Source organism: Lissotriton vulgaris, chromosome 1_1, assembly GCF_964263255.1.
Source record: "Lissotriton vulgaris chromosome 1_1, aLisVul1.2, whole genome shotgun sequence".
NCBI classification, from domain to species: domain Eukaryota; kingdom Metazoa; phylum Chordata; class Amphibia; order Caudata; family Salamandridae; genus Lissotriton; species Lissotriton vulgaris.
This window is the reverse complement of record NC_141685.1, coordinates 1,635,934,648-1,635,961,125: the sequence shown is the minus strand read 5'-3', so window position 1 is coordinate 1,635,961,125 and position 26,478 is coordinate 1,635,934,648. Positions and strand designations below refer to the sequence as shown.

The following is a 26,478-nucleotide window of genomic DNA, read 5'->3' as shown; positions in this document are numbered from 1 at the left end:
ACAATGAAGAGAACTCTAGAGGGCTTCTGGCTGATGGAGACTTGTAGAAGACATATGGCTTCTAGGAAGGTGAGACAATTCTAGGGGCTCTATGGATATAATGATGGGTGTGGATTGCACCTAGAGCATCAGTTAAATTCTCAGGGAGTTGTGGAGTAAGGTGCGTGCAGCTCTATGGAACGTTGAGCCTTGTTGTAGGTTGTGTTAATAGAGTGTTTTGAAGGGTCCAGCCAAGGCATCTGGGTTTGTATTGAGGGCACAGCCAAGGAATCGGCTGTGGATGTCACAGGGAGCAGTGCTGTTTAATTGCAGGGAGCTGTAGATCTTGAAAGGAGCCAAGGAACAGCATTGACCTGTGTGGTGATGGTGCAGACTTTGGTGTTATGTGAGGAATGCAGAGGCAAGGATGATGGTGGTGTAATTTGTACTATGTGGTTATAAGGATACATGCATGAGTTGTTGGGGAACTGATAGGGGTCCAACAATGGTTTCATCAATGTAAGAAACTGGCTCTATATATACTGCGGTAAGAGAAAGGGTTCCCTTAAGGCACAGATAAAGACAGGTATAAAATAATGTACCTTATGACTTAACAAATACATACAACAAAATATGGAAAAGTTAAAAATTCATTTATTAGAATATATTAAAAAACAATCAATAGGGATAAATAAACTAAATCCCTGAACTAAAACAAGATAAAATTGAAACAATACATATAATTGCGACCTGCACAATTACAAGCAGACAGAACAGTTACAACATATATTTGTTGGATACAGGTTTGTATATTCTTTCTCCGCTCTAATATCACCAGAGTAGTATCACTACCAAATCAGCGTATCTATTATGGTGTTGGAGACTTGAATTATACGCTTTAGGTTGCGTCGACGCGTTTCGGTGATAACTCCTTATTATGATCACCTTTATCAATACATATATACTGCACCAAAGTAAGGTACAGTGTGTATAGAGTCCAAGGGTCTCCAGAGGTTTGGCAGAGGCTAAGGTTAGATAGAACCTTACTCTCGAAAGTGGTAGCTTGGTCGAGCAGTAAGGCATTATCAGAGGACAGTGTAAAGCATTAGATGTACACACTCAGTCATTAAATGGTCTCACACACTCAAGAACTGAAGTCTAAGCCAATTGTTTTGTATAAAAAAATATACTGTTGTTTTATTTCTAGAACCAAGCAAGCCTAGTGCAGGTAAGCATAAAAATATTTTTCAGTAGTAAATTACTTGTATGAACAAAGTTCAAAATAGCAGCGTAACTTGTACAGGTTTTGATTACAGTTTTAAGAAAGCAGTTTGAAACACATTGCAGGTACAGGCCATTCAATTGAATTGGCTTTTTAAGTAAAATGCAGTTAATTACTTTTCAGATTACGTTTGCTAACACAGGACTGGATCCTGGATTCAGTCCTGGGACATTTTCTGAAAAAAGGTGAGTAAATGCGTTTTGGTTAAAGGTATGATTTTTAAGGAATATTATTGCCTTTCAAAAGTTGACACTTTGAAACTTTTTCACATAGAATCACCAATGTTATCCTATGGGGGGAAAACACTTAGCAGGTAAGTTAGGTTATCGTTATTTTTTCTTACTCAGTGCTGGATCCTGGATTAAGCACTGGGACATTTCCTGAAAACATTTGAGAAAATGCCTTTTGGTTATTCGGCTGATTTTTAAGGAATATTTGCAGTTTTCAAAAGTCGACACTTAGAAACTTTTTGGGAGAAAAAGTACCAATGTTATCCTATGAGGAAAAATTAGTTATCGGTTTCAAGGTAAGTAATCAGTCTTTTGAGTTACGGTTCTGGGGTTAGACTCAGGGATCTCCCAGGGTCAGTCATGCACTGTTGTTGCACCCTCAGCTACACTCGGGCGGCCCGGTGCAGAGTGTTGAGGCCCAATGTTATCCAATGGAGGATAGGGGACTCCGGTTGGTGGCGGCTGGCAAGCAGGCCACAGGGTTGTGGGAGCAAGGCTCTTAGGGTTAAGCTCAGGGCACGTTGGGGACCAAGTTAGCAACAAAGGGGCACCCTCAGCAGCGCTAGGGCAGCCGGGTGCTGGGTGCTGTTCTGAGGTCGGGTGCCCTGTTGATTTCAATGGGAATTCTCAGGGAGAAAGAAACAGTGCAGGCTCGGGGATGACGATCTTCCAGGAGTGACCACCACTTTGAGGGGTAAGTTGGGATGTAGAGGGATGGTTAGGCACCGCTGGGTTGGGCACACAAGGCTGTGGGGCGTCGGGTGCAGGGGTACCTTTGGTCGTCGGATTTTCTTACCCACTCTGGTCGTGGTAGGGTGGACCCTCTGGATTGAGGCTGCAGGCGTTGTCTGGAGGCTTGAGGCAGGTCAGGGGTAGGCGGATCTCTGGTCACGATCGCTGGGGGGACCTCCTTGTGGTGTTTGTTCACTCAAACACGGGCCGAGCTCGGCAGGTGCAGAGTGTGCTGGATTTGCGGTTCCTGGTTGGCACCAGAAGCTGCAGTTCAAACACGTCCGAGTGTTCACGGGAGAAACAGCTTGGAAAGTGAATGCAGGCAGGTCCTCCAGGGTTTGTGAGGTTGCTGGCCTCTGGACATGCCGGGATTTCGCAGGAGCAGGTTTGAGGGGAGTCAGGCCTGTAGTGCTTAGGCCAAGTCGGAGGGCGTCGTCCTCTTGTTAGCTCTGCACAGCTTCTCGTCCTTCTTTTCTTGTCGTTGCTGCATCTGAGGAAGGAAGGTTCAGGGTGCCCCTAAATACTAAATTTAGGGGCGTTACAGGTAGGTAAAGGTCAGGGACCACTTGGTCCCTTCCCTGGGGTAGGTACACCTACTATCCTGCCACTCTCCGGTGGGAGGGGGGTAGGAGCCTGTCCCTGGTTGGCTGTGTCCCCCATCTTCAAGAAGCGAGGATTCGAGGTTGTGCTTCACCCCGCCTCCCCCACCCTAGGGGTGGAGTTGGCAGAGGTGGGCACACCTCTCTTCCTCACTTTGTTTTTCCCGTCAGGTCTCCTGCCCAAATTGAGGGGTAGAACCAGTGGGGACCAGTTGCTGAGTAGGCTCACAAAGGCGGTATGCCTTTGAAGCTTCTCCTTCGTGAACCCTGCCCAACCTGGGGGAGGAGGCTTGACACCTCATCCTAGGATGTGCATTGTTTCAGACCCCAGTGAGCGGCACACATTCGACCTAGGGGTCCAGAAACATGTCTGGTGGTGGCAGCCTAGGGCAGTCACTCAGTCAGGTCACTGGGAGTTAGTCGAGTTTCAGGGGGCATCTCTAAGATGCCCTCTGTCGTGCATTTTACATTAAATCCCACACTGGCCAGTGTGGATTTAATGTGCTGAGAAGTTTGATACCAAACTTCTCTGTTTTCAGTGTAGCCATTATGGTGCTGTGGAGTTCGAAATGAAAACCTCCCAGCACCATATACTCCTAATGGCAGCACTGCACTTACAGTGCCCAGGAATGTCCCTGGGTACTGTAGGGGTACAGGGCTCATGCACCTATACCCTCACCACTGGCATAGTGCACCCAGCTAGAGGGGTGACTGATGTATGCCAGGGTAGTGTTTTGTGGTCATGGCACAGAGGGATGTGTGTGCCATGTCGACTCTTTGTTTTGTTCTGCACTAAGACACTGCGTGCCAAGGCAGTGTGTGTATGTCAGGGCACAGGGTCTCCAAGAGTGGCACAAGATGTACTGCAGCCCTTAGGGGCCTTCTCTGGTCACAGTGCCCTGGGTACCTAGGGTACCATTTACCAGGAGCTGACATGTGACCAGAGATGCCAATTGGGTTTAGGCTTCAATGCAGTTTTAGGGAAGGAACACAGGCCCTGGGTACCTGATTGGCAGGAGCCCAGGACACGCTCAGTCAAAGTACATCAGCAATTCAGCAAAAAGTGGGGGTATACCATGCAAGAAAGAGGGCACTTTCTCACACAACCCCCTGCCCCCCCAAACGAAAGATGAGACTAACCTTGCTCTATGGAGTCTTCATTGTCTAAGTGGGAGTACCTGGAAAGTCCATCTGCATGGACAGTCCCAGGTCTGTGTTCCACTTCAAAGTCCATTCCCTGTAGGGAGATGGACCACCTGAGTAGTTTAAGATTTTCTCCTTTCATTTGCATTAGCCTCCAGAGAGGTCAGTTTGAACCAGTAAGTGGGTACCAAACAAATATGCCTCAACTTCTTCAGGGACCAAACCACAGCAAAGGCCTCCCTCTCAATGGCACTCCAACGCTGCTCCCTGGGGAGAAGCCTTCTGCTTATAAAAGCAACAGGTTCATCTTGGCCTTCATCATTGGTCTGGGATAGGACTGCTCCTATCCCTAGCTCATAGGTATCAGTCTGCACTATGAACTGCTCGTCATAATCTGGAGCTTTTAGAATTGGTGCTGAGCACATTGCTTCTTTCAGGGTGTCAATTGCCTTTTGGGAACTAACTGTCCAGTTAACCTTCTTGGGCATTTTCTTGGAGGTGAGTTCTGTGAGGGGAGTCACGATGGACCCATATCGCTTCACAAACCTTCTGTAGTGCCCATTCAAGCCAAGGAACTCCCTGACTTGGGTCTGGGTTGTTGGAGCTGCCCAGTCCAGGATGGCTTGGATCTTGGGTTGTAAGGGCTGTACCTGGCCTCCGCCAACAAGGTGGCCCAGGTACACCACAGTGCCCTGCCCTATCTGGCATTTGGATGCCTTGATAGTTAGGCCTGCAGTTTGCAGGGCTTTTAAAACCTCCCCAAGTTGGATCAAGTGATCCTGTCAGGTGGAACTAAAGACAGCAATATCATCAAGATAAGCTTCACTAAATGACTCCAATCCAGCAAGGACTTGATTCACCAAACTCTGGAAGGTGGCAGGGGCATTCTTTAAACCAAAAGGCATCACATTGAACTGATAGTACCCATCAGGTGTGGAGAATGCTGTTTTCTCTTTTGCTCCTGGGGCCATGCCAATCTGCCAGTACCATGCAGTTAAGCCTAAGGTACTTAGAAATTTGTCTGCCCCCAATTTGTCTATCAACTCATCCGCTCTTGGGATACGGTGAGTATCTGTCTTGGTGACAGAGTTGAGCCCTCTATAGTCCACACACAACCTAATTTCTCTCTTTCCACCCTGCGGATGATGTTTTGGGACCAGAACCACTGGGCTGGCACAGGGGCTCTCAGAGGGTTCAATAATCCCTAACTCCAGCATCTTGCTGACTTCAGCTTTGATGCTTTCCTTGACTTGGTCTGACTGTCAATAGATTTTGTTCTTGACAGGTACCCTATCACCACTGTCCACATCATGGGTACACCAGGTTGTCAGACCATGTGTCATGGAAAAGAGACTAGCATACTGTTGCAAGACTTGCTTGCAGTCAGTCTGCTGTTGGGCAGAGAGGGTGTCTGAAAAGACAACTCCATCTACTGACCCATCTTTTGGCTGTAGGAGAGGAGATCAGGGAGTGGTTCACTCTCTGCTTCCTGTTCCTCACCAGTCACCATCAGCATGGTGATGTCAGCCCTGTCATTGTAGAGCTTGAGGCGGTTCACATGGACAACCCTTTTGGGTGTCCTGCTTGTGCCCAGGTCAAGTGACCTCACTCTTTTTTCTCTAGGATAGGGTCAGGGCCACTCCATCTGTCTTGGAGTGCCCTTGGTGCCACTGTCTCCAAAACCCACACCTGTTGCCCAGGTTGAAATTCAACCAGTGCAGCTTTTTGAGCAGAACAGTGCTTCTGAAGCTCCTGGCTGACCTCAAGATTCTTAGATGCCTTTTTCATGTACTCAGCCATTCTAGTCCTTAGGCCAAGCACATAGTCCTCAATGGCTTGCTTGGGTTCTTGGAGAGGCCTCTCCCAACCCTCTTTCACAAGACAGAGTGGTTCCCTCACAGGATGACCAAACAGAAGTCCAAAGGGGGAAACCCCTACTCTCTTCTGTGGCACTTCTCTGTAAGCGAAAAGAAGGCATGGCAACAGGACATCCCATCTGCTCTTGAGCTTTTCAGGGAGTCCCATGATCATGCCTTTCAATGTCTTGTTGAATCTCTCAACAAGGCCATTGATTTGTGGGTGATATGGTGTAGTAAACTTGTACTGCACTCCACACTCCTTCCACATGTGTTGCAGGTAAGCAGACATGAAGTTAGAACCTCTGTCTGAAACCACCTCCTTAGGAACCACTACCCTGGTGAAGACACTCTGCTACTGCAGGAGCTGTAGTAGTCCTAAGTGGAATTGGAGGGTACCTAGTAGCAAGATCCACTACCACTAGAATTAATTTGTTCCCTGAGGCTGTGGGAGGTTCAAGTGGACCCACTATGTCCACACCTACTCTTTCAAAGGTAACCCCCACCACAGGCAGTGGTATCAAGAGGGCCTTTGGTGGCCACCTGTCTTGCCACTCTCCTGACAGGTAACGCAGGAGCTGACAAACTCCTTCACCGTTTGGTGCATCTGGGGCCAGTAAAAGTGGCTCACTAGCCTTTACCAAGTTTTGATTTGGCCCAGATGTCCAGCTAGAGGGATGTCATGAGCTAAAGTTAGGAGGAACTCCCTGTTCTTCTGTGGCACTACCACTCTCCTGGTGGCTCCGGGATTGAGGTTTCTTGCCTCACTGTACAGTAATCCCTCTTCCCAATAAGCTCTGTGGGTACCACTGACATCTCCCTTTGCTTCTGAAACAGCTTGCATCCTCATTCTTTCAAGAGTGGGGCAGTCTTGCTGACCCTGGCACAGCTCTTCCCTAGTGGGCCCCCCTGGGCCCAAGAGTTCAACCTGGTAAGGGTCAAGCTCCATAGGCTCAGTTCTCTCTGGTGTGTCCAAGTCCTCTCCCTGAGGAGAAGGCCCCTGATTTGTTTTCTGTGCAGAGCTTGTCCCCTAGTCTTACCTTTTCACTTGGTGGGTTGGGCCATACTTTCAGGCTCCAATCCTACTTTTTCACCCTGCCTTTTCCTCTGTGCTCTTGTTTGTACACACACCAATTCAAGGATACCGAGCATGACTGCATGTGGTTTTAATTCAACTTCAGCCCAGGATGAGGCTTCCAGGTCATTGCCAAGCAGACATGCTGGTAGCTTTGGAAAGACCCCTACCTGTTTCAGGCCAGCATCCCTCCCCCCAGTCTAATGTCACCATAGCCATTGGATGATTAGTGGTAACACTGTCCGCATTGGTTACTGGGTAAGTACGCCCAATCAAATTTTGTTCAGGGGAAACCAGTGTGTCTCTCACCTTAGTGACACTGGCACCTGTATACCTCCGAGCTTCTATCCTAGTTCCATTGATCCAAGGGCACTGTAAGTATTTCTTTAAGTTGGGTGGCCACACAACTACAGTGGCAAACTCAACTTCGCCCTCTGAAACTAGAACTACTTCAGCGTGCATCCTGATTTGCTCTGGGCACCCTGCTGATCCCATCTGTAGACTTGCTACCCCAGAAGTAGCTGTACATGTTGAACTAGGGTCCTTGTTGTGAGGGCAAGACTTGTCTACAGTTAAATGTCCCAACTTCTTACAGTTGTGTTGTTGTTACAATAGGCCTCTGCAGGATCAAAGTTCTTCCCCCTATAGCGCTGAGGCACTAGGGAGTAGTTTGGGACCCAGCCCCCTGTACAGGTTTTTGGGGCCCTTTGGAAGACTTAGACTTTTTATCTTGAGGATTCTCACCACCTTTCCCCTGGGGAGGTTTTGTAACCACCTTCTTCTGGTCACCCCCAGTGGTTGTCCTTGTCACCCTAGTCTTGACCCAGTAGTCTGCCTTCTTGCCCAATTCTTGGGGAGACATTAGACCTAGGCCTACCAAATGCTGATGTAACTTTTCATTTGTGCAATTACTTAGTATATGTTCCTTCATAAACAAATTGTAAAGTCCAGCAAAGTTATGCACATTTTGTCCAGTTAACCAACCATCCAGTGTCTTTGCTGAGTAGTCTACAGCATCAATCCAGGACTGGTTCTGGGTTTTGTGAGCCCCCTTGAATCTAATTCCATACTCCTCAGTGGTGAGTCCAAATCCCTCAATCCGAGTCTTCTTCATGAGGTCATCGGACCCTGCATCTGGCCCAGAGAGGGTCAGAAGCCTGTCTCTGCAGTTACCAGAGAACAGTTCCCACAGGAGTGCCCCCAGAGAGGTTTCTTCACCTTTCTCATGTCACACGCCCGCTCAAAGGCTGTGAACCATTTGGTGATGTCATCACCCTTCTCAAATTTAGGGACAATCCCTTTGGGGATTTTAGGATCATAAGATTGCTCTTTATCCTTATTATTGGTATTGCTGCCACCATTGATGGGTGCTAAATCCATCTCTTTCCTTTCCTTTTCCAGAGCCAGGAGGCTGGACTCTAGTTCTAATCTTTTGGCCAGCCTTGCCAAAAAGTTGTCCTCCTCATTGGGGTTGTCCCCAATGTCTTCACTGAAGCCTAAGCCACCCGTGTGGCCTCTAGGTCTCCAGGTGTTGATGATTGGAGTCAAGGGTATGGGGGACCTTTCCTCCCTAGGGATGATTGGAGGGGGTCACTTTACCCCAGATCCACCTCCCTTTCCTCATCTGACTGGTCATCACCATGTTCAGAGGAGTGGTCCTTCACATACTCAGCCTGGAGCTCCTGGAGCCCTTGTTTGGTTGGATGCAGGCCCATTGGTAGATTTTTAAGTTTACATGAGGACCTTAACTCCTTTAAAGACAAGTGTAGATAAGGGGTGAGGTCGAGCTCCTCAACCAGGTGCTCCATGTTAGTATTATTGTCACTAGTAACTGGGTTCTTTTGAGACATTCTAACAAAAAGTTCTAACCCCTCTACCCTTGACTATAGTGAATTTTTAAATTCTAAAGGGACTTGAGCAAGGCCCTGACAAGACTTTTAGTAGTTTGAAAAATATGGCAATTTAAAAAAATCAGAATTCTAAATGCAATTTAAAAGAGTTCTGTTGTGTGATCAGATGGTAACCAAGTAGTCCAACAAATGCAAGTTTGTATCCCACCGCTGATGGCGTGCTCTGGATAGACAATGAAGAGAACTCTAGAGGGCTTTTGGCTGATGGAGACTTGTAGAAAACATATGGCTTCTAGGAAGGTGTGACAATTCTAGGGGCTCTATGGATATAATGATGGGTGTGGATTGCACCTAGAGCATCAGTTAAATTCTCAGGGAGTTGTGGAGTAAGGTGCGTGCAGCTCTATGGAACGTTGAACCTTGTTGTAGGTTGTGTTAATAGAGTGTTTTGAAGGGTCCAGCCAAGGCATCTGGGTTTGTATTGACGGCGCAGCCAAGGAATCGGCTGTGGATGTCACAGGGAGCAGTGCTGTTTAATTGCAGGGAGCCGTAGATCTTGAAAGGAGCCAAGGAACAGCATTGACCTGTGTGGTGATGGTGCAGACTTTGGTGTTTTGTGAGGAATGCAGAGGCCAGGATGATAGTGGTGTAATTTGTACTATGTGGTTATAAGGATACATGCATGGGTTGTTGGGGAACTGATAGGGGTCCAACAATGGTTTCATCAATGTAAGAAACTGTCTCTATATATACTGCACTAAAGTAAGGTACAGTGTGTATAGAGTCCAAGGGTCTCCAAAGGTTTAGCAGAGGCTAAAGTTAGATAGAATCTAACTCTCTAAAGTGGTAGCTTGGTCGAGCAGTAAGGCAGTATCAGAGGACAGTGTAAAGCATTAGATGTACACACTCAGTCAGCAAATGGTCTCACACACTCAAGAACTGAAGTCTAGGCCAATTGTTTTGTATAAAAAAATATACTGTTGATTTATTTCTAGAACCAAGCAAGCCTGGTGCAGGTAAGCATAAAAATACTTCTCAGTAGTAAATTACTTGTATGAACACAGTTCAAAATAGTAGTGTAACTTGTACTGATTTTGAATACAGTTTTAAGAAAGCAGTTTGCAACACATTGCAGGTATAGTACATTCAATTGAATGGGCTTTTTTTAAGTAAAATGCAGTTAATTACTTTTAAGATAATTTTTGCTAACACAGGACTGGACTGGATCCTGGATTCAGTCCTAGGGTTAGGCTCAGGGCACGTTGGGGACCAAGTTAGCGCCAAAGCGGCACCCTCAGCAGCGCTAAGGCAGCCGAGTGCAGGGTGCTGTTCTGAGGACGGGTCCTCTGTTGATTTCAATGGGAATTCTCCAGGACAAAGAAACACTGCAGGCCCGGGGATGAGGATCTTCCTGGATTGACCACCATTTTGAGGGGTAAGTTAGAATTTAAAGGGATAGTTAGGCACCGCTGGGTTGGGCACAGAGGGCCGTGGGGCGTCGGGTGCAGGGGTGCCTTTGAACGTCGGTTCTTCTTACCCGCTCTGGTCGCGGTAGGGGGGGACCTCTGAATTGAGGTCTTCTTGAGGCTTGAGGCAGGCCAGGGGTCGCCGGATCTTGGGTCAAGATAACCGTGGAGGCCTCCTCATGGTGTTTTCTCACTCCAACACGACCGGGCTCGGCGGGTGCAGAGTGTGCTGGATACGTGGTTCCTGGTTGGCACCAGAAGCTGCAGTTCAAACACGTCCGGTGTTCACGGGAGAAACAGCTTGGGAAGTGAATGCAGGTCCTCCGGGGTTTGTGAGGTTGCTGGCCACTAGACAGGCCAGGATTTCGCAGGAGCAGGTTCGAGGAGAGACCGGCCTATAGGGCTGGGGTCAAATCAATAGGCGTCGTCCTCTTGTTAGCTCTGCACAGCTTCTCGTACTTTTTCTTTTCTTGTTGTTCCTGGATCTGAGGAAGGAAGGTTCAGGGTGCCCCTAAATACTAAATTTAGGGGGTTACAGGTAGGTAAAGGTCAGGGACCATTGGGTCCCTTACCTGGGGTGGGTACACCCCCTATTCTGCCATTCTCCAGTGGGAGGGGGGCAGGAGGCTGTCCCTGGTTGGCTGGGTCCCCCCATCCTCAAGATGGCAGGGATTCAAGGTTGTGCTTTACCTCGCCTCCCCCACCCAAGGGGTGGAGTTGGCAGAGGTGGGCACACCTCTCTTCCTCACTTTGTTTTTCCCGCATGGTTTCCTGCCCAAAGTGGGGTGTAGAAGCCGTGCGGACCAATTGCTGAGTACAGCAAGTGGTCTGGAGAGGCTCACAAAGGCGGTATGCCTTTGAAGCTTCTCCTTCGTGAACCCTGCCCATCCTGGGGGAGGAGGCTTGTCACCTCGTCCCAGGATGTGCATTGTTTCAGGCTCCCCAGAGCGGCAAGCTCTCAACCCAGGGATCCAGAAACATGTCTGGGGGTGACAGCCTCGGCAGCCACTCAGCCAGGTCACTGGGAGTTGGTCGAGTTTCAGGGGGCATCTCTAAGATGCCCTCTGTCGTGCATTTTACATTAAATCCCACGCTGGCATCAGTGTGGGTTTAATGTGCTAGGAAGTTTGATACCAAACTTCTCAGTCTTCAGTGTAGCCATTATGGTGCTGTGGAGTTTATAACAACCTCCCAGCACCATATACTCTTAATGGCAGCACAGCTCTTACAGTGTCAAGGAATGTCCCTGGGTACTGTAGGGGCACAGGGCTCATGCACCAGTACCCTCACCACTGGCATAGGGCACCCAGCTAGAGGGGTGACTGATGTATGCCAGGGCAGTGCTTTGTAGGCATGGCACACAGGGATGTGTGCCATGCGAGTCTTTGTTTTGTTCTGCACCAAGACAAGCAGCCTGCCAAGGCAGTGTGTGTGTGTGTGTCAGGGCACAGGGGCTCTAAGGGTGGCACAATAAGTGCATGCAGCCCTTAGGGGCCGTCTCTGATCACAGTGCCCTGCGTACCTAGGGTACCATTTACCAGGGGCTGACATGTGGCCAGAGATGCCAATTGGGTTTAGGCTTCAATGCACTTTTAGGGAAGGAACACAGGCCCTGGGTACCTGATTGGCAGGAGCCCAGGGCACACTCAGTCAAAGTACATCAGCAATTCAGCAAAAAGTGGGGGCATACCATGCAAGAAAGAGGGCACTTTCTGACAATCAAGACCCCCCAGAGCCTGTTGGGGTGCAGCACTGGATTTAAGATTTTGGGGTTCTGGGACAACAGTAGCTGAGAGGGTTGCTGGAACGTGTGTGCTGCAGAGATGAGGGCAGAGATCTGTTTGCGAACATGATAGAGAGACTTCTTCTAGGCAGGCCCTTGCCTGGCAGTACGTTAGAGGGCTAAGCCATCCTGATAATGGTGATGTTCTGAAATTATAAACAAGTAGTGTCTTGTTCTCCCTGACTCTGGCTTCTGAGCTTTCTGAAGATGTGCACCTTTTTAAAGACACCCTTTCTCTCTAATTGTAGGACAGTGGCGAAGAAAGCAGCCCTTGGGACAGCCCCCTGACGAGTACTCGTGATCCAGTAAAAAGGAAAGAGCACAATGCCAAGAATGCTGTATGTATGCAAATGGAACGACCTGGCGGCGGTATAATAAGCATTGTATTCATGCAGAGGAGAAATCAAAATCCATATTTTTTCAATTTTACTAAAATCTGGAAAGGAGTGAGTGGAAACAAACAGTGTGTGGTGGAAGACATTTTACCGCAAAGGATATTTTATACTTTTGAGTCAGTGTCTCCACTTTCACAATTTGAATCTTTAATGGTCTTTTGGGGGAAGTCCTTTTCTATTGCACTGTCTGTTGCCAGTTTTAAATAGAGCCACCCAGTGCATGCTGTTTTTCTTTTAAATGGGAAAAAAGTATTGTGGTAAATGTGTGACGGTACTAATCCTATTCCTATTAGGCCTTTTTACTTCCCTTGGAAGAGATAAATCTTACCTTAACCAATAATCAATCTGTTCATTGAAGTAGGGTCCAAAGTTCTAAAAGTACAGGAGTATGCCTGAACTCAGTGTGCTTAAGCTCCACACCAGAACCCTCCAAAGCAAAAAGTAACCTCCCATCCCTTCCTAATATGGCCGACCCCTATCACCCATGACCTCTAGAAGAGGCTGGCGGCACAACCTGTCAGCCTGTTTTTTTGGTTCTGTGCTGCAGATTCTCCAGAGGGGGCCCCTGTCACAGTTTCATGGGCCTGCCTACAGCCGTGCTGCCCTGTTGTCACTTTTGGCGGTCTCTCCTCATATGGCGGGTACTGTTCGTACAGTTCCTGTTTTCCGGTGGGGCCTTGGGGCTCATCCGATTCCTGGTGCTCCCCCTTGGTTTTTCCTCTGCCTCACTGGCATTCGCGTTGGGGTTGTTTGCCTTGGTCGGGGTCCTCCAAGGGGTACGTTTTGGATGTTGCTGTGCCTTGTTGCCAGGTGATGCTTTGCATTGTCCTTCTCTTGGGGGCTTGTCCCGTCCGGTGGGTCTCAGTACTGCTCAGCCGTCCTGGGTACGGGTTCTTCTCAGGTTCCTGTGGGTGTTCCTTCCCTTGTCCCTCCACGGGTTCCGTTCGTCAGGTGGTTGTGTGGTCCAGTCTGGGTTGGTGGTGCCCTTTCTCTTCCCCCTTCCGTAGGGTCGCGGGTGGGGCGCACAGCTGTCTTCCCACCCTGTCTGCAGGTGCGACCTATGTTCTTTCTTTCGGGTGTCCCTAGGGGCTGGGCTTGTGTTCCTGATCAGTGCGGGTTCGGTTGGGTCCCCTGCTGTGGGGTTTCCTGTCTGGCTTCTGTTGGCCGTTCCTTGGCTTGTCTGGGGTTTGCCCCGGCCCTGCGGAGGCTTCTTGTTTCTGGTATGGGCGTTTTACCCATGCCTCGCTCTCCCGGAGGGTTGCTGGGTTTTCTCCCTTTGTTTTTTGGGCTTCTTAGCTCTGTCCTTGGCAGGTTGGCTTTTCCCCTGGGGTCAGGGGGTTGTCGCCCAAGGTGGTTTTTCTCGGGTAGGGGTGCAGCATGTTGTTTTTTCTCTGGTGCTGTTCCTCCTGTGGCTTCGGTGTTCCTGGGCACTCCCTCTGTTTTCGGTCTTGTCTCTGTAGGCGGTCTCTCTCCCGGGGTCGGAGACTGTGGTGGCAGACCATCTGAGTCAGTTGTTCCCTTCGTGTCTGACCTCTCTCCCTGCTGCCCCTGGTGTTTCGGCGCCTGGTGAACCTGTTTGGCCTTCCCTGAGTTGTCGTGTTCCCAGACTGGGGCTTTGCTCTTCTTCCTTGCTTCTGCACTCTCCATCCATGTCCTGGGGTCTGGTGGGTGGATGCTCTCTTTCCCTGGCTTTGGGTTCTTCTGTTTGCCCTCCCCCTTCCCTTGTTTCCTCAGGTCCTCTGCTGGTTCCATCTGGAAATGGCCCTGGTGTTCTTGGTAGTTCCCTGTTGGGTTTGCCGCTCCTGGTGTCCTCCCCTGTGCGAGCTTGCGGTTGGGGGCTGTTGGCCGCTTCTGGGTCTCTGGAACCTGTCACGTGGCCCTCCGCTCCCCGGGGCGTGTTTGCGCCGGCTCCTGCTGGGGTCTTTGCCTTTGCATGGGTGTCCATGTTTGCTCTAGGGTGTTCTTATGGGATGGTTGCCTTGCTGCTGGGTGCCAGTAGTCTTCCACCTTGCTGTCCTGTACCCGCCCCTGGTCCTCTTTTACTCGTTGCTGCGGGGGTCCGTCCCTGTTTCGGTGGTCCCCGTGTGGGTCCTTGGATTCCTGGCGGGGGCTTTTCCCCTTGGGTTGGTACCATCCACTCGGTGGGCGCGATGGGCTGTCCTGCGGGTTTTCCGCTGTCCGGGCCTGGTTGGGCTGTTTTCCTTGCTTGCTCGCTTGTTTCTGTGCTCTTCTCTGCGGCGGCTTTGGGCTCTCTACCTGGCTCTTCCTTGGGGTCTTCCTTTGTTGTTGCGGGCCCTGTGGTTCCCCCCCCTTTTGTGCCCCTGTGCTCAATGGTTCTTTGTTCCTCGCCTTCTGGCAGTTCTCTTGGTTGCCATTGTCTCTTCTGCCTGGATGGGCATGCTTGGGTGTTTTTCTTTGGTCTCCTCCGTTCTTGCGGATTCTGCCAGCCCGCCTGGTCCTGCGGCATGTCTCTCGTTTTCTGCCCTGGTTCCTCTTCCTTGTGGCCCGTTCTCGTAAGGGTCCTACCTTCTTTTTCCCCTGGGGCGGTTGCCTCTCTGTCCGTACTGGATGTCGGTTGTGCAGTGGGAGTTTTCCTGGGACGCACGTCCGCTTTTTGTCTATATGACTGTTTGTTCATGTCCTTTGTTCCGGTTCGTTTTCAGCTCTGTCCCTCTGTGTACACGTTTTTGCTGGCTCGCGCAGGTTTTCCTGCTACCGTGCCGGTCCCTGGGTTCTGTGCACCCGGGGGTTGTCCTGATCGTTCCGCTCGGAGCGTGTCGGTGTTGTGGGCCTCTTTTGGGATGTTTTCCACTGTAGTGTTCTGCTGGGCTGCGTCTGGGTCGTCTCTGCGCATGCCCTTGGTTTCTTGTGAGTTTTCCATGAAGCTGCTTGGCTTTGGTATGTGCTCACTTCGTTAACCATGTGGCGAGGAAGACTTACAAGGAGGTAATGCCCCGATTACTTACCAGTAATCTTCATTACTCTGAGTGTAGTCTTCCTTGCCAAGTGAGTTCCCATCCCTCCCTCCCTGTCTAGCTATCGGCTTGGTGTCGGGCTGAAGAGTTGGGCCGGCCCGCCTCTTATAGAGGTCAGGGGTGATAGGGGTCGGCCATATTGGGAAGGGATGGGAGGCTAACTTTTTCTTTGGAGGATTTTGGTGTGGAGCTGAAACTCACTTTGTTAATCATGTAGCGAGGAAGACTACACTCGGAGTAATGAAGAATACCGGTAAGTAATCGGGGCATACGCATGTGTCAAGATGGGTACAGCTCATGTCTGACTGGTATGAAACGGGTCATACGACAAAGCTGTGTAATTGTAAATAATTATCTAAACTTAGCCCCCTGAGCAAAAAAACTGTCTGAAGTTTGGCCCACTTAAGTGGTTGAATGGGTAGATGAGAGCCAAAAATTGCCCATTTGCATAACAGGATTCTGTAAGCACCATTCTGGTCTTCACAGCAGCTTTACTGAAAACAGCTCTATCCGGGAAGTCCTCACATATGCTTGGATTTTTTTAAACGGCCTTCAATATAATTTCAATATGGAGAAAGCATTGACAGTTGGGTTTACCTGAACAGCCGCCAAGGCAGCTGCAATCTCAAGACATGGAGGCTAATATAATGTTGCTTCCCATTACCCCCTTGCAACATCAGTACAATTAAAGAATCTCCATGGAAAACGTAACCTGTAGGACAAGTTTAAACTAGTTGTACTTTCTACTATCTTCCTTCTTGAAACCTTATACTATGAAAAAAAACTAACATCCCCAACCAGGCATTGCAATGAAGCTGGTCATTCTCATTGCCCATCATTTGAATTCCTCCTTCACTCCTAACAGTCCCTGGTGGCGCCATCACACTGAAATCAATCCACATGACATTTGAAAGGTGGGTGTTCAGATGGGTGGTTTAATATCAACCTCTGTGACTTTAATAAAAACACAATTCTCTATCTTCTGTAATGTGGAAACCTGCATTTTGTTTCAAGCCATGGGGGTCAATACTACGTCTTTATAAAGCCTTACTATCACGTTTTGCAGAGCTCTCAATATTGGTCTGAAATAGATCTTTATATAGGTGGAATCACTTGACCAATCCGGACACTTGAAAATGTCCTGCAGTTCTTCTCCCACTATATATTTGCTTCTTGTATAGAATGAGCATCACATTCGTTACATCAGCCTCTCACAACCATTTAACCAAAGTGGATGAGGATGCAGACTCATGAGGTTTTCGCAATGAAATCAACAATTGTATCATCCTGGATTCTCCTAAATTTTGGTTACTCTCTCATCTCATATTCCTTCAAACACTTCATCAAACACAATTTCTAATAGCGTGGAAAAAATGGCTGGAAACACGAGAAGCCATGTTTTTGTTCTTGTAGTCAAAAAAGAAAAGCAATTTCCTTCCCCGCACCACAGGTTAAAAACCACTGTCATGAACGACGCCGACCCAAAAAAATCTCAAGCACTCTCCATGTATCCCAAAACTGTAACATCTTATTTGCATTACACATGGGAGTATATTTTGCAGCAGAATCAAACCCTGATGAGGAACTCAAAATGACAGTCACTTCCTGAGGAATCATCCTCGGACTCACACATATGGCCTCTTTACGCAACCTTTCCTCTAAATAAGGCTTATCTTTTGCTTTTCTGGGCAATTGATGTGCTCAATTTACAACATGCTTCCTCAACAGCTCTCCCCTTCTAAGTCTTTCATATGCATTCCAGTTCCTCTGATTGCTACGTTGTCCTTCTCACTGTTACCTTTTGTTTGAGGCATGTGGGCTGCTGAATTCATATCTTGTGCATAGATCACCGCCTAGTGTTGGGTCCGGATGATTGCACCTTGTTGTCCTGGAAGAAAGGTGACTCCTCCTCTGGACTACAGTGCGCATGGGCATCTTCTCCATCCTCAGATTGTTTTTTTCCGCCATTGGGTTCGGATGTTATTCCTCTACTCCAACTTCGGAACCAAAACTGAACTTCTTTAAAAAGCCTTCGGCTTCAACGGTATTGTTCTCGCTCGGTACTTCTTGACTCGACAAAACGTTCCCTCCTGATCCGGTCGTCGATGCGGGCCGTTGAGCCTTTCGACGCCACGTGGACCTTCTGTCGATGGAAAGGAGCCCGTTCAAAAGGTGCCCACAATGCCACTCAAAATTCCCGCATACTGACAAACATACAGTATGCAACAAGTGCTTATCACCGGAGCACAACAAAGAAAATCGCCCAGCTTGTGCCTAATTCTGTTCGAAGAAAACCATCCGGATTAGACAGGCCGCTAGGCAAGAGATGCAGCGACCGGAACCGGAGAACATCTTCGATGATGAACAAGACCTCGCAGAAGCAGCGGACCCGGATCGAGAGATCGTCACCGTCGAGGACCAGTCGGACTCCGATGACCAGATCCCGCCGGGGCAAACCGTGAGTACACAGCCCCCAATGCCGCTTACCCCAAATCCGAAGGCTCTGTTCCTCCAAAGAAAAAGGACTTCGGGACTTCTCCCTCTAGGCCTTTTACTCCTCCACCTTTCTATCCCAAAATGCCTTTTGTGCCCTACTCCCCTACGCATTCAGACTATAATGATGACGATAACATGGGGGAAGATCCTCAAGATGAGTTTAACGAACCAGAGGATCCAAATCCACAGGATGACAGGATCAGAATGATCCATATGACACACAACCCATCCCTGACACCTTCCCATACCCTACAAAGCCGTCGCCTACCGACGACACCATTGTGTTTAACCAACTGCTAGATAGGGCAGCAAAATACCACAAGGTCGACATGCACACTGACCCAATAGAAGAAGATTTTCTATTTGACACTTTTCCTACCTCTGAGAAAAATGTCAGGACACTTCCAATGCTGAAAGGGGTACTAAAACACGTGCCAGATATATTCAAAGATCCAGCCAGAGCACGTGTACTCAATCCCAGGATTGAAAAGAAATAGAAGGCGGCCCCTACAGACCCTTAGTTGCCTTTAGACTCACTGGTAGTAGCAAACGCTCGCAAAAGAGCTAACTCCCAAACAACTGGAGATGCTCCACCTCCAGACAAGGAGCCTAAGATATTGGAAGCCTCAGGCAAAAGAGTGGCCTCACAGGCTTCTAATTCATGGAGGATTGCAAACACACAGGCTCTACTAGCTCGCTACGATAGAGCACACTATGACCAGCTTGAAGGTTTACTGCAACACCTGCCAGACCTTACCAAGCTCAGGCTAGCGACCTCATACAAGAAGGCAAATGTATTACCAATGCTTCCATTAAATGTGCGCTTGACGTAGCCGACACAGCAGCCAGGTCCATTAATACTAGCGTATTACTACGCAGACACGCGTGGCTACGCATCTCTGGCTTTAAAAATGAGGTGCAATCCACCATCCTCAACCAACCAGTTAATCAAGACTTCCTGTTTGGCCCTGCAGTAGATACCATTTTAGATAAAATGAAAAAAGATACAGAAACTGCGAAATCTATGGGCGCACTGCAGTTTCAACAACACAGGGGTTCCTTTTGTCACTCCTCCTACAGAGGCCCCGCACAAGTCCAGGGGAGGAGTCACCTATCTCGTGATATTACGAAGACTCTTCCAGGACAACAAGGTGCAGTCATCCGGACCCAACACTAGGTGGCGATCTGTGCACAAGATATGAATATCAGCAGCCCTACATGCCAAGAACAGATGCATACTGGTAAGTAGCATATTTTTTCTACACTTGCAGGAACCTACAGCTTGGGTCATAGTAGCTGCTGCCGACTAGTATCGCTTATCCTTTGCATTTGCTCACCTCTCACCACTACTTCCAAATGACTTAGTGTGCATTAAAGGGTGCTACTTCTCTAACAATTTTTCATCTCTTTCCCCACTGTATTTCTGCAAGACCTATAGCCTTATTGACTATCTCATCTTCCCCTCTAAAATCCTCTTTGATCAGCCATCTCAAAGCACATCTGATTAAAAAAATCTTACTTCTGTAAAACATTTCCTTTTTCCTGTTCTTTGTCACCAAATGCCCCTCGATATCAAATTATCTCGGCTGTTTTGATTCCTGGTGCTACAAAAATCCCTAAAACGCACACTTATTGATGCACAATGGGTGTTGGATACTTCCTAGTGTCAAAACCACGCCATCTCTGTTGGCTGCATGAGGTCGCAGAATGACTACGCTTAAAAGCCTTGAATGCCACTTCGCGGCCCCAGTTTGTGCTGCATCCAAACCTCTGTTAGCCACCAGGGACGGCAAAGACCACAGCATATACTGATACCAACTGCTGTAACTTCCCCTCTGCCCATAAAGGAAGAATCTCAAAATATTTGCCACCAAAGCTCCCATGCCATTGAATGCTGCTCTTTCATGGCGCCTCGTGCAAAACTTTGTGTTCGAGGCATATGGGCTGCAGATGGTACATTATGAATAGATCGCCATCTGGTGTTGGGCTCGGATGATTGCACTTTGTTTTTCTCTTGGAGAGTCTTTTGTCTCTTGGTGACTCCTCCCTTGGTTGGTAGTGCGCATGGGCATCGGCTCCATCCTTAGATTGTTTTTTTCCGCCATCGGGTTCGGATGAAGATCGAGACGCTCCAGATCAACTTCGCAAGAAAGTGATTTTCGGCGCGTATTCCCTTTCCAATTCGACGGTATTGTTATTCGAACGCGTTCATTTCCATTCCGACGCGTTACAAATTCAAAATAGAAGAGAAAAACTTGGAACTACGTCGAAGAACAGGAGGCCTTTCTCGACGCAGTCAAGCCCGGAGTCCATGGAAAGGACTCCATTCAAAAAATGTCCAACGTGTGGTGCTAAGTTCCCACACAAGGACCTACACGAGGTGTGCAACCTCTGTCTATCGCCTGAACACGAATCCAGGGACTGCGAAGCCTGCGCAGCATTCTCCTCCAAGCTAACGATTAGAAATCGTCGAGCTCGAAGACACGAGGTTTCCAGAATGCAGGCGGAAGCGATCCCGGAGCTGTTCGGAGACGAACAAATCGAGGAAGAAGAGGACCAGTCGGGGTCGGAAGGGGACCAGTCGGAGGCTGAAGAACTCATCGAGCAACAAACCGTGAGTGACGACGTCCCCTTACCGAAAAACCGACCCCGTGCGGTAACGACCCCGCCCTCGGGCCCGGTCAAACCGCTGAAAAAAGTTTCCGACGCCCTGCCTTCGGGCCCGGCAACGAAACCGAAACTGAAACCGAAACACTCGGACTCCCACCATGTCGGATCCGAGAAAAGGGCGACATCGACTTCGGCACCGAGGCTACATACAAAGGACAGCTTGGGATCGAAACATTCCATGTCGAAACATAAATATGACTTATCGCCCAAGAGACACTCTATACCAAGAAAGTCGGAATCGAGCAAACATTCGGTTTCGAAAACAACAAGATCTGACGATCGAAAACAAAAGCACCTCTCGGAACCAGGACCCTCGGTACCGATTCAGGAGCAACAGACAGATCCCAAACAAAAGATCTTGTTTATTGATCCACAAACTGGGAAAGTGGTCACGAAGAAGAGAAAGAGTGAACAGTCAGAAGATAAACCTCTTCCTTCAAAAAAGAGAACAATGGGGACGAATATAACTCCTCCTGCTTCTCCTCGTCCTAGACTAACACCCTCTTCTCCTATTCCTCACAATAGGCCAAATATTCCTACACCTTCCACACCAAGACCAGCTACACCTCAGTCAGATGTAGACAGTGATCTGGGGGAGGGAGAACCTCAAGGGGATGACGAAACTATCCCAGATGAGGAGGATCCATGGGAAAATTATGATGTAGGGTCAGATGAAGACAACGACCCAGAGCTATATCCCTCAAAGCCTTCACCACCTGATGATAACACAGGTTTTGTGCAGCTCATTAATAGGGCAGCGAAATACCATAAAGTAGATATACATACAGAACCTCAAATAGAGGATTTCTTGTTAGAGACTCTACCTAATGCACAAAGAACATCAGGTACTCTCCCTATGTTGAAGGGTCTTCTTACTCACACAGATGAGATATTCGAAAACCCAGTGAGAGCCAGGGTGTTAAACCCAAGAATTGATAAAAAATACAAAGCGGCTCCAAAGGACCCAATATTTATTAGAGGGCATGTACCGCTAGACTCGCTGGTGGTCTCAAACGCTCGTAAGAGAGCAAACTCGTTATCTACAGGAGAGGCTCCTCCACCAGATAAGGAGTCAAAGTTAATAGATGCATCAGGTAAAAGAGTAGCATCACAGGCAGCGAATAGCTGGCGTATAGCCAATACACAAGCACTACTCGCACGTTATGACAGGGCACATTACGATGAGCTAGAAAAACTTCTTACACATCTCCCAAAGGAACATCAGAAGAAGGCAGACCAATTAATACAGGAAGGTAAAATAATAACAAATACTTCCATTAAGTGTGCATTAGACGCAGCAGACACTGCAGCAAGGTCTATTAACACTAGTGTCATGCTAAGAAGGCACGCATGGCTTAGAATCTCAGGATTCAAACAAGAGGTACAAACAGCCCTACTGAACAAACCATTTGATCAGAAGACATTGTTTGGTTCAAGCACAGACGAGACATTAGAGAAAATGAAGAAAGATACAGAAACGGCTAAGTCAATGGGAGCATTGCAACAGCCAACACACAGAGGTTCCTTTCGTAGATCCACCTATAGAGGGGGCTCAAAGAATACAGGAACAAATCAGCAATCCACATCTTTCACACCTACATCACCCAGAGGTAATTCAAGAGGCAGTTACAGAGGTAACAACAATAAGGGAAGAGGCCGCGGAAATAATAATAACCGCAACGCCTCAACACCAAAACAGTGACTTCATAGAACTCCCCCCAGACCACATAACACCGGTCGGGGGACGTCTATCACAGTTCCTACCTGTCTGGGAAAACATCACGTCAGACAAGTGGGTGAGACAAATTATCCAACATGGTTATTGACTAGAACTCACAGATACCCCGCCAAACATCCCCCCCAAACAGCGTCCAATGAGTCAGGATCATCTGACATTGTTAAGAGAAGAAGTGCTAGCACTTCTACAAAAGCATGCAATAGAGAAGGTCCCAAAAGATCAACAGGGCACAGGGGTATACTCTCTATACTTCCTGATCCCCAAAAAGGACGGGTCCCTAAGACCAATATTAGACCTCAGACCTCTCAATGCTTACATAAATTCGGAGCACTTCCACATGGTCACGCTCCAACAAGTACTCCCTTTACTGAAGAAAGGGGACTTTCTTTCTACACTGGATCTAAAAGACGCTTACTTTCATATCCCAATTCACAAAGCCCACAGAAAATACCTAAGGTTTGTGTTAGAAGGACAACACTATCAGTTCAAAGTCCTTCCATTCGGTGTCACAACAGCACCGAGAGTTTTCACAAAATGCCTAGCTGTGGTGGCAGCACACCTAAGAAGACAACAAATACATGTCTTCCCATACTTGGACGATTGGCTAATAAAGGCCAAGTCAAAGGAAGAATGTCTTCACAACACACAGAAGACAATTCAATTGCTGCACCACCTAGGGTTCACGGTGAACTACAAAAAATCACACCTGCAACCAAACCAGATTCAGCAATACCTGGGGGCTACAGTAGACACAGAGAAGGCAATAGCATACCCCAACCCAATCAGAGTACAGACAATGGTCGGGTTAATACAAAGATTTCAACCACAACACTCACTACCAGCACGAGTGTTTATGCAACTATTAGGCATGATGTCCTCCTGCATACTGCTAATACCACATGCCAGACTACAAATGCGCCCACTACAAGAGTGTCTAGCGACACAGTGGAATCAGGCTCAAGGGCAGATTACAGATCTGGTGTTGGTGGACGACCGGACGTATCGCTCTCTGAAGTGGTGGAACACAGAAAACATTTCCAAGGGACGGTCGTTCCTAGAGCCAATTCCACAAGTAATAATAACAGCGGACGCATCGCTCTCCGGATGGGGAGCGCATATGGACAGATACACAGTACAGGGGAAGTGGAGTGTGCAGCAAAAGAAACTGCACATCAACTACCTAGAGCTATTAGCAATATTTCTAGCACTAAAAGCCTTCCAAATGCAAATAACAGGCAAAGCAGTCCTGATCAGAACAGACAACATGACTGCAATGTATTATATTCAAAAACAGGGGGGGACACACTCTCTCCAACTGTCCAGACTAGCACAGGACATATGGAGATGGGCCATTCCTCAAAAGATCTACCTGTTAGCGGAACACCTACCAGGAGTTCAAAACCAAATAGCAGACATCCTAAGCAGACAGTCAGAACAAGTGCACGAATGGGAGCTGCACGACCAAATACTACAGCTATTCTTCCAAAAATGGGGGCAACCAGAGATAGATCTGTTTGCCAATCATCAGAACGCAAAATGCAAAGAATTCGCATCCAGGTACCCACACCAAAGGTCCCAGGGCAATGCACTGTGGATAAATTGGTCCAACAGATTTGCGTACGCGTTCCCTCCTCTACCACTAATTCCATTACTAGTTCGGAAGCTGCAGCAACATTCAATGACAATGATACTAGTGGCACCCACGTGGGCAAGACAGCCGTGGTTCACCACGCTGCTACAACTCTCACAAGTACCACATCAAAAGCTAAGGTTATTACCCATGCATCTTACACAGAACCATGGAGAAATAATGCACCCAGATCCCAAACAACTGAACCTAGCGATCTGGCTCCTGAAGTCATAGAGTTTGGGTACTTAGATTTACCACCAGAATGCATGGAAATCATTAAACAAGCAAGACGTCCTACCACCAGAGCATGCTATGCAGCAAAATGGAAGAGGTTTGCTATACACTGTAACAGTAAGCACATCAACCCTCTGGACGCATCTACTAAACAAATCATTTGCTATTTGTTACACTTACAGCAATGTAACCTAGCATATACCTCTATCAGAGTTCATCTAGCAGCCATAGCAGCATACCTACAAAACAGACAACATCTGTCATTGTTCAAAGTACCAGCAATTAAAGCTTTCATGGAAGGACTCAAAAGAGTCATTCCACCAAGAAGACCACCTTCCCCAGTCTGGAATCTCAACATAGTGCTTACCAGACTAATGGGGCCACCATTTGAACCTATGCATAGGTGTGAAATACAATTCCTCACATGGAAGGTAGCCTTCCTCATAGCTATCACGTCACTTAGAAGAGTAAGTGAACTGCAGGCTTTTACGATTCAAGAACCATTTATGCAGCTACACCAAAATAAAGTGGTTCTTAGAACAAACCCAAAATTCTTACCGAAGGTTATTTCAGCATTCCACATCAATCAGTCAGTGGAATTACCGGTTTTCTTTCCAAAACCACAAACAGTAGCTGAAAGAGCCCTACATACACTGGATGTTAGAAGGGCCATATTGTACTACATAGAAAGAACACAAACTTTCAGAAAGACAAAACAGCTATTTGTTGCGTTTTCTCCCACACATAAAGGCAATCCCATCTCCAAAGCGGGCATTGCCAGATGGATTGTAAAATGCATTCAAATATGCTACTTAAAGGCAAAGAGAACATTAACTGTTCCTCCTAGAGCTCACTCTACACGTAAACTAGGAGCATCTATGGCATTTCTGGGAAACATTCCACTTGATGACATATGCAAAGCGGCTACCTGGGTTACACCGCACACCTTCACAAAACACTATTGTGTAGATGTGCACACAACACAACAAGCTAGAGTGGGACAAGCAGTATTAAAAACATTGTTTCAGACAGTTGCAACAGACACGGGCGACCACCGCTAGGGAGAGAACTGCTATATAGTCTATTCATAATGTACCATCTGCAGCCCATATGCCTCGAACGGAATATGCTACTTACCAGTATGCATCTGTTCTTGGCATAGAGGGCTGCAGAATGGTACATGCCCTCCCAGCCTCCCCGGAAACCTGTGTCTGTTCCAACATTATCTTATTTAGATACACTTACATGGGCACTCTTATCTGTATTCTACTATACTACTCCATCTAACCCTACTATGGCAAAACAATCTAAGGATGGAGCCGATGCCCATGCGCACTACCAACCAAGGGAGGAGTCACCAAGAGACAAAAGACTCTCCAAGAGAAAAACAAAGTGCAATCATCCGAGCCCAACACCAGATGGCGATCTATTCATAATGTACCACTCTGCAGCCCTCTATGCCAAGAACAGATGCATACTGGTAAGTAGCATATTCCTTAAAGGTCATAATTCAGTTTATGGACTGCTCACTTTTTCACCACATGCTCTTAATACAATGTTGCACAATCCCCATGTGTTCCTTCCCTGAAAACACAGCTCTGACCAACACAGCATAAACCTCCTCTCACAAACACTAGAAATCATCATGGATGAAGAGATTCGCCCTATGGAAAGTACTCTCCTATGCAAGTTTTACTACATCCAAGCTTCTGGGCAAAGCAAAAGAGAAGAATGGTTTCACGAACAAGATTTGATCTATATGCCTTCAAAATCGTATTATTTATATATGAACACACACCATGGTCCATCCCAGACACATGTGTTCAGTGGGTGTTCAATCAAACAAAGGTGTAATGAATAAAAGAAAAAATGAAATATAGCACTTTTATTATGAATGTCTGAATGCAACTAGAGATGTAAATTTAAGTTCTGTCGTTAATTAGAGGAAATGTAATTCACTCTCTGAAGCTTCAATTGATATAATGAATACGATGGAAAAAATTGGTTTCGTTTTATACTCGTGTTGATGTGTAATCTGTTTTTGAATGATTTTTTTATGCCATATGGATTTTAAGGTTTGTGCTACACCTAAATTAACACTTAAAAAACATACAATTAGTAAAAATAATGGTTGTTATTCCAGATCGGGAATGCACAGCTTCAGAAGACTGATCTCCTGATAGTTTTTGTCAGGCCAGGCCCCAGCAGCGCTTGGATGCCTGGCTTCACCTTGGGGGTGCCCAGGAGTGGACATTTCACAGGGAAAGTCAGGAAGGGTTCCACAGCGGTATGAGTGTAGCGCCGGGACGCCCCGTCGCTGGGGCAGCCGTGCGCTTTACAAATAC

General features: G+C 47.6%; 1 protein-coding gene across 1 annotated transcript in view; it reads left to right on the top strand.

The window, feature by feature from the left end:
* The window catches only part of LOC147750963 (uncharacterized), a 199,901-nt gene that overhangs the window by 34,548 nt on the left and 138,875 nt on the right, over positions 1-26,478 (top strand). Inside the window, exon 2 of the mRNA XM_086937406.1 lies at positions 12,244-12,333. Within this exon, the coding sequence (XP_086793532.1) occupies positions 12,244-12,333 (90 nt within the window). The remainder of the gene's footprint in view (positions 1-12,243; positions 12,334-26,478) is intronic.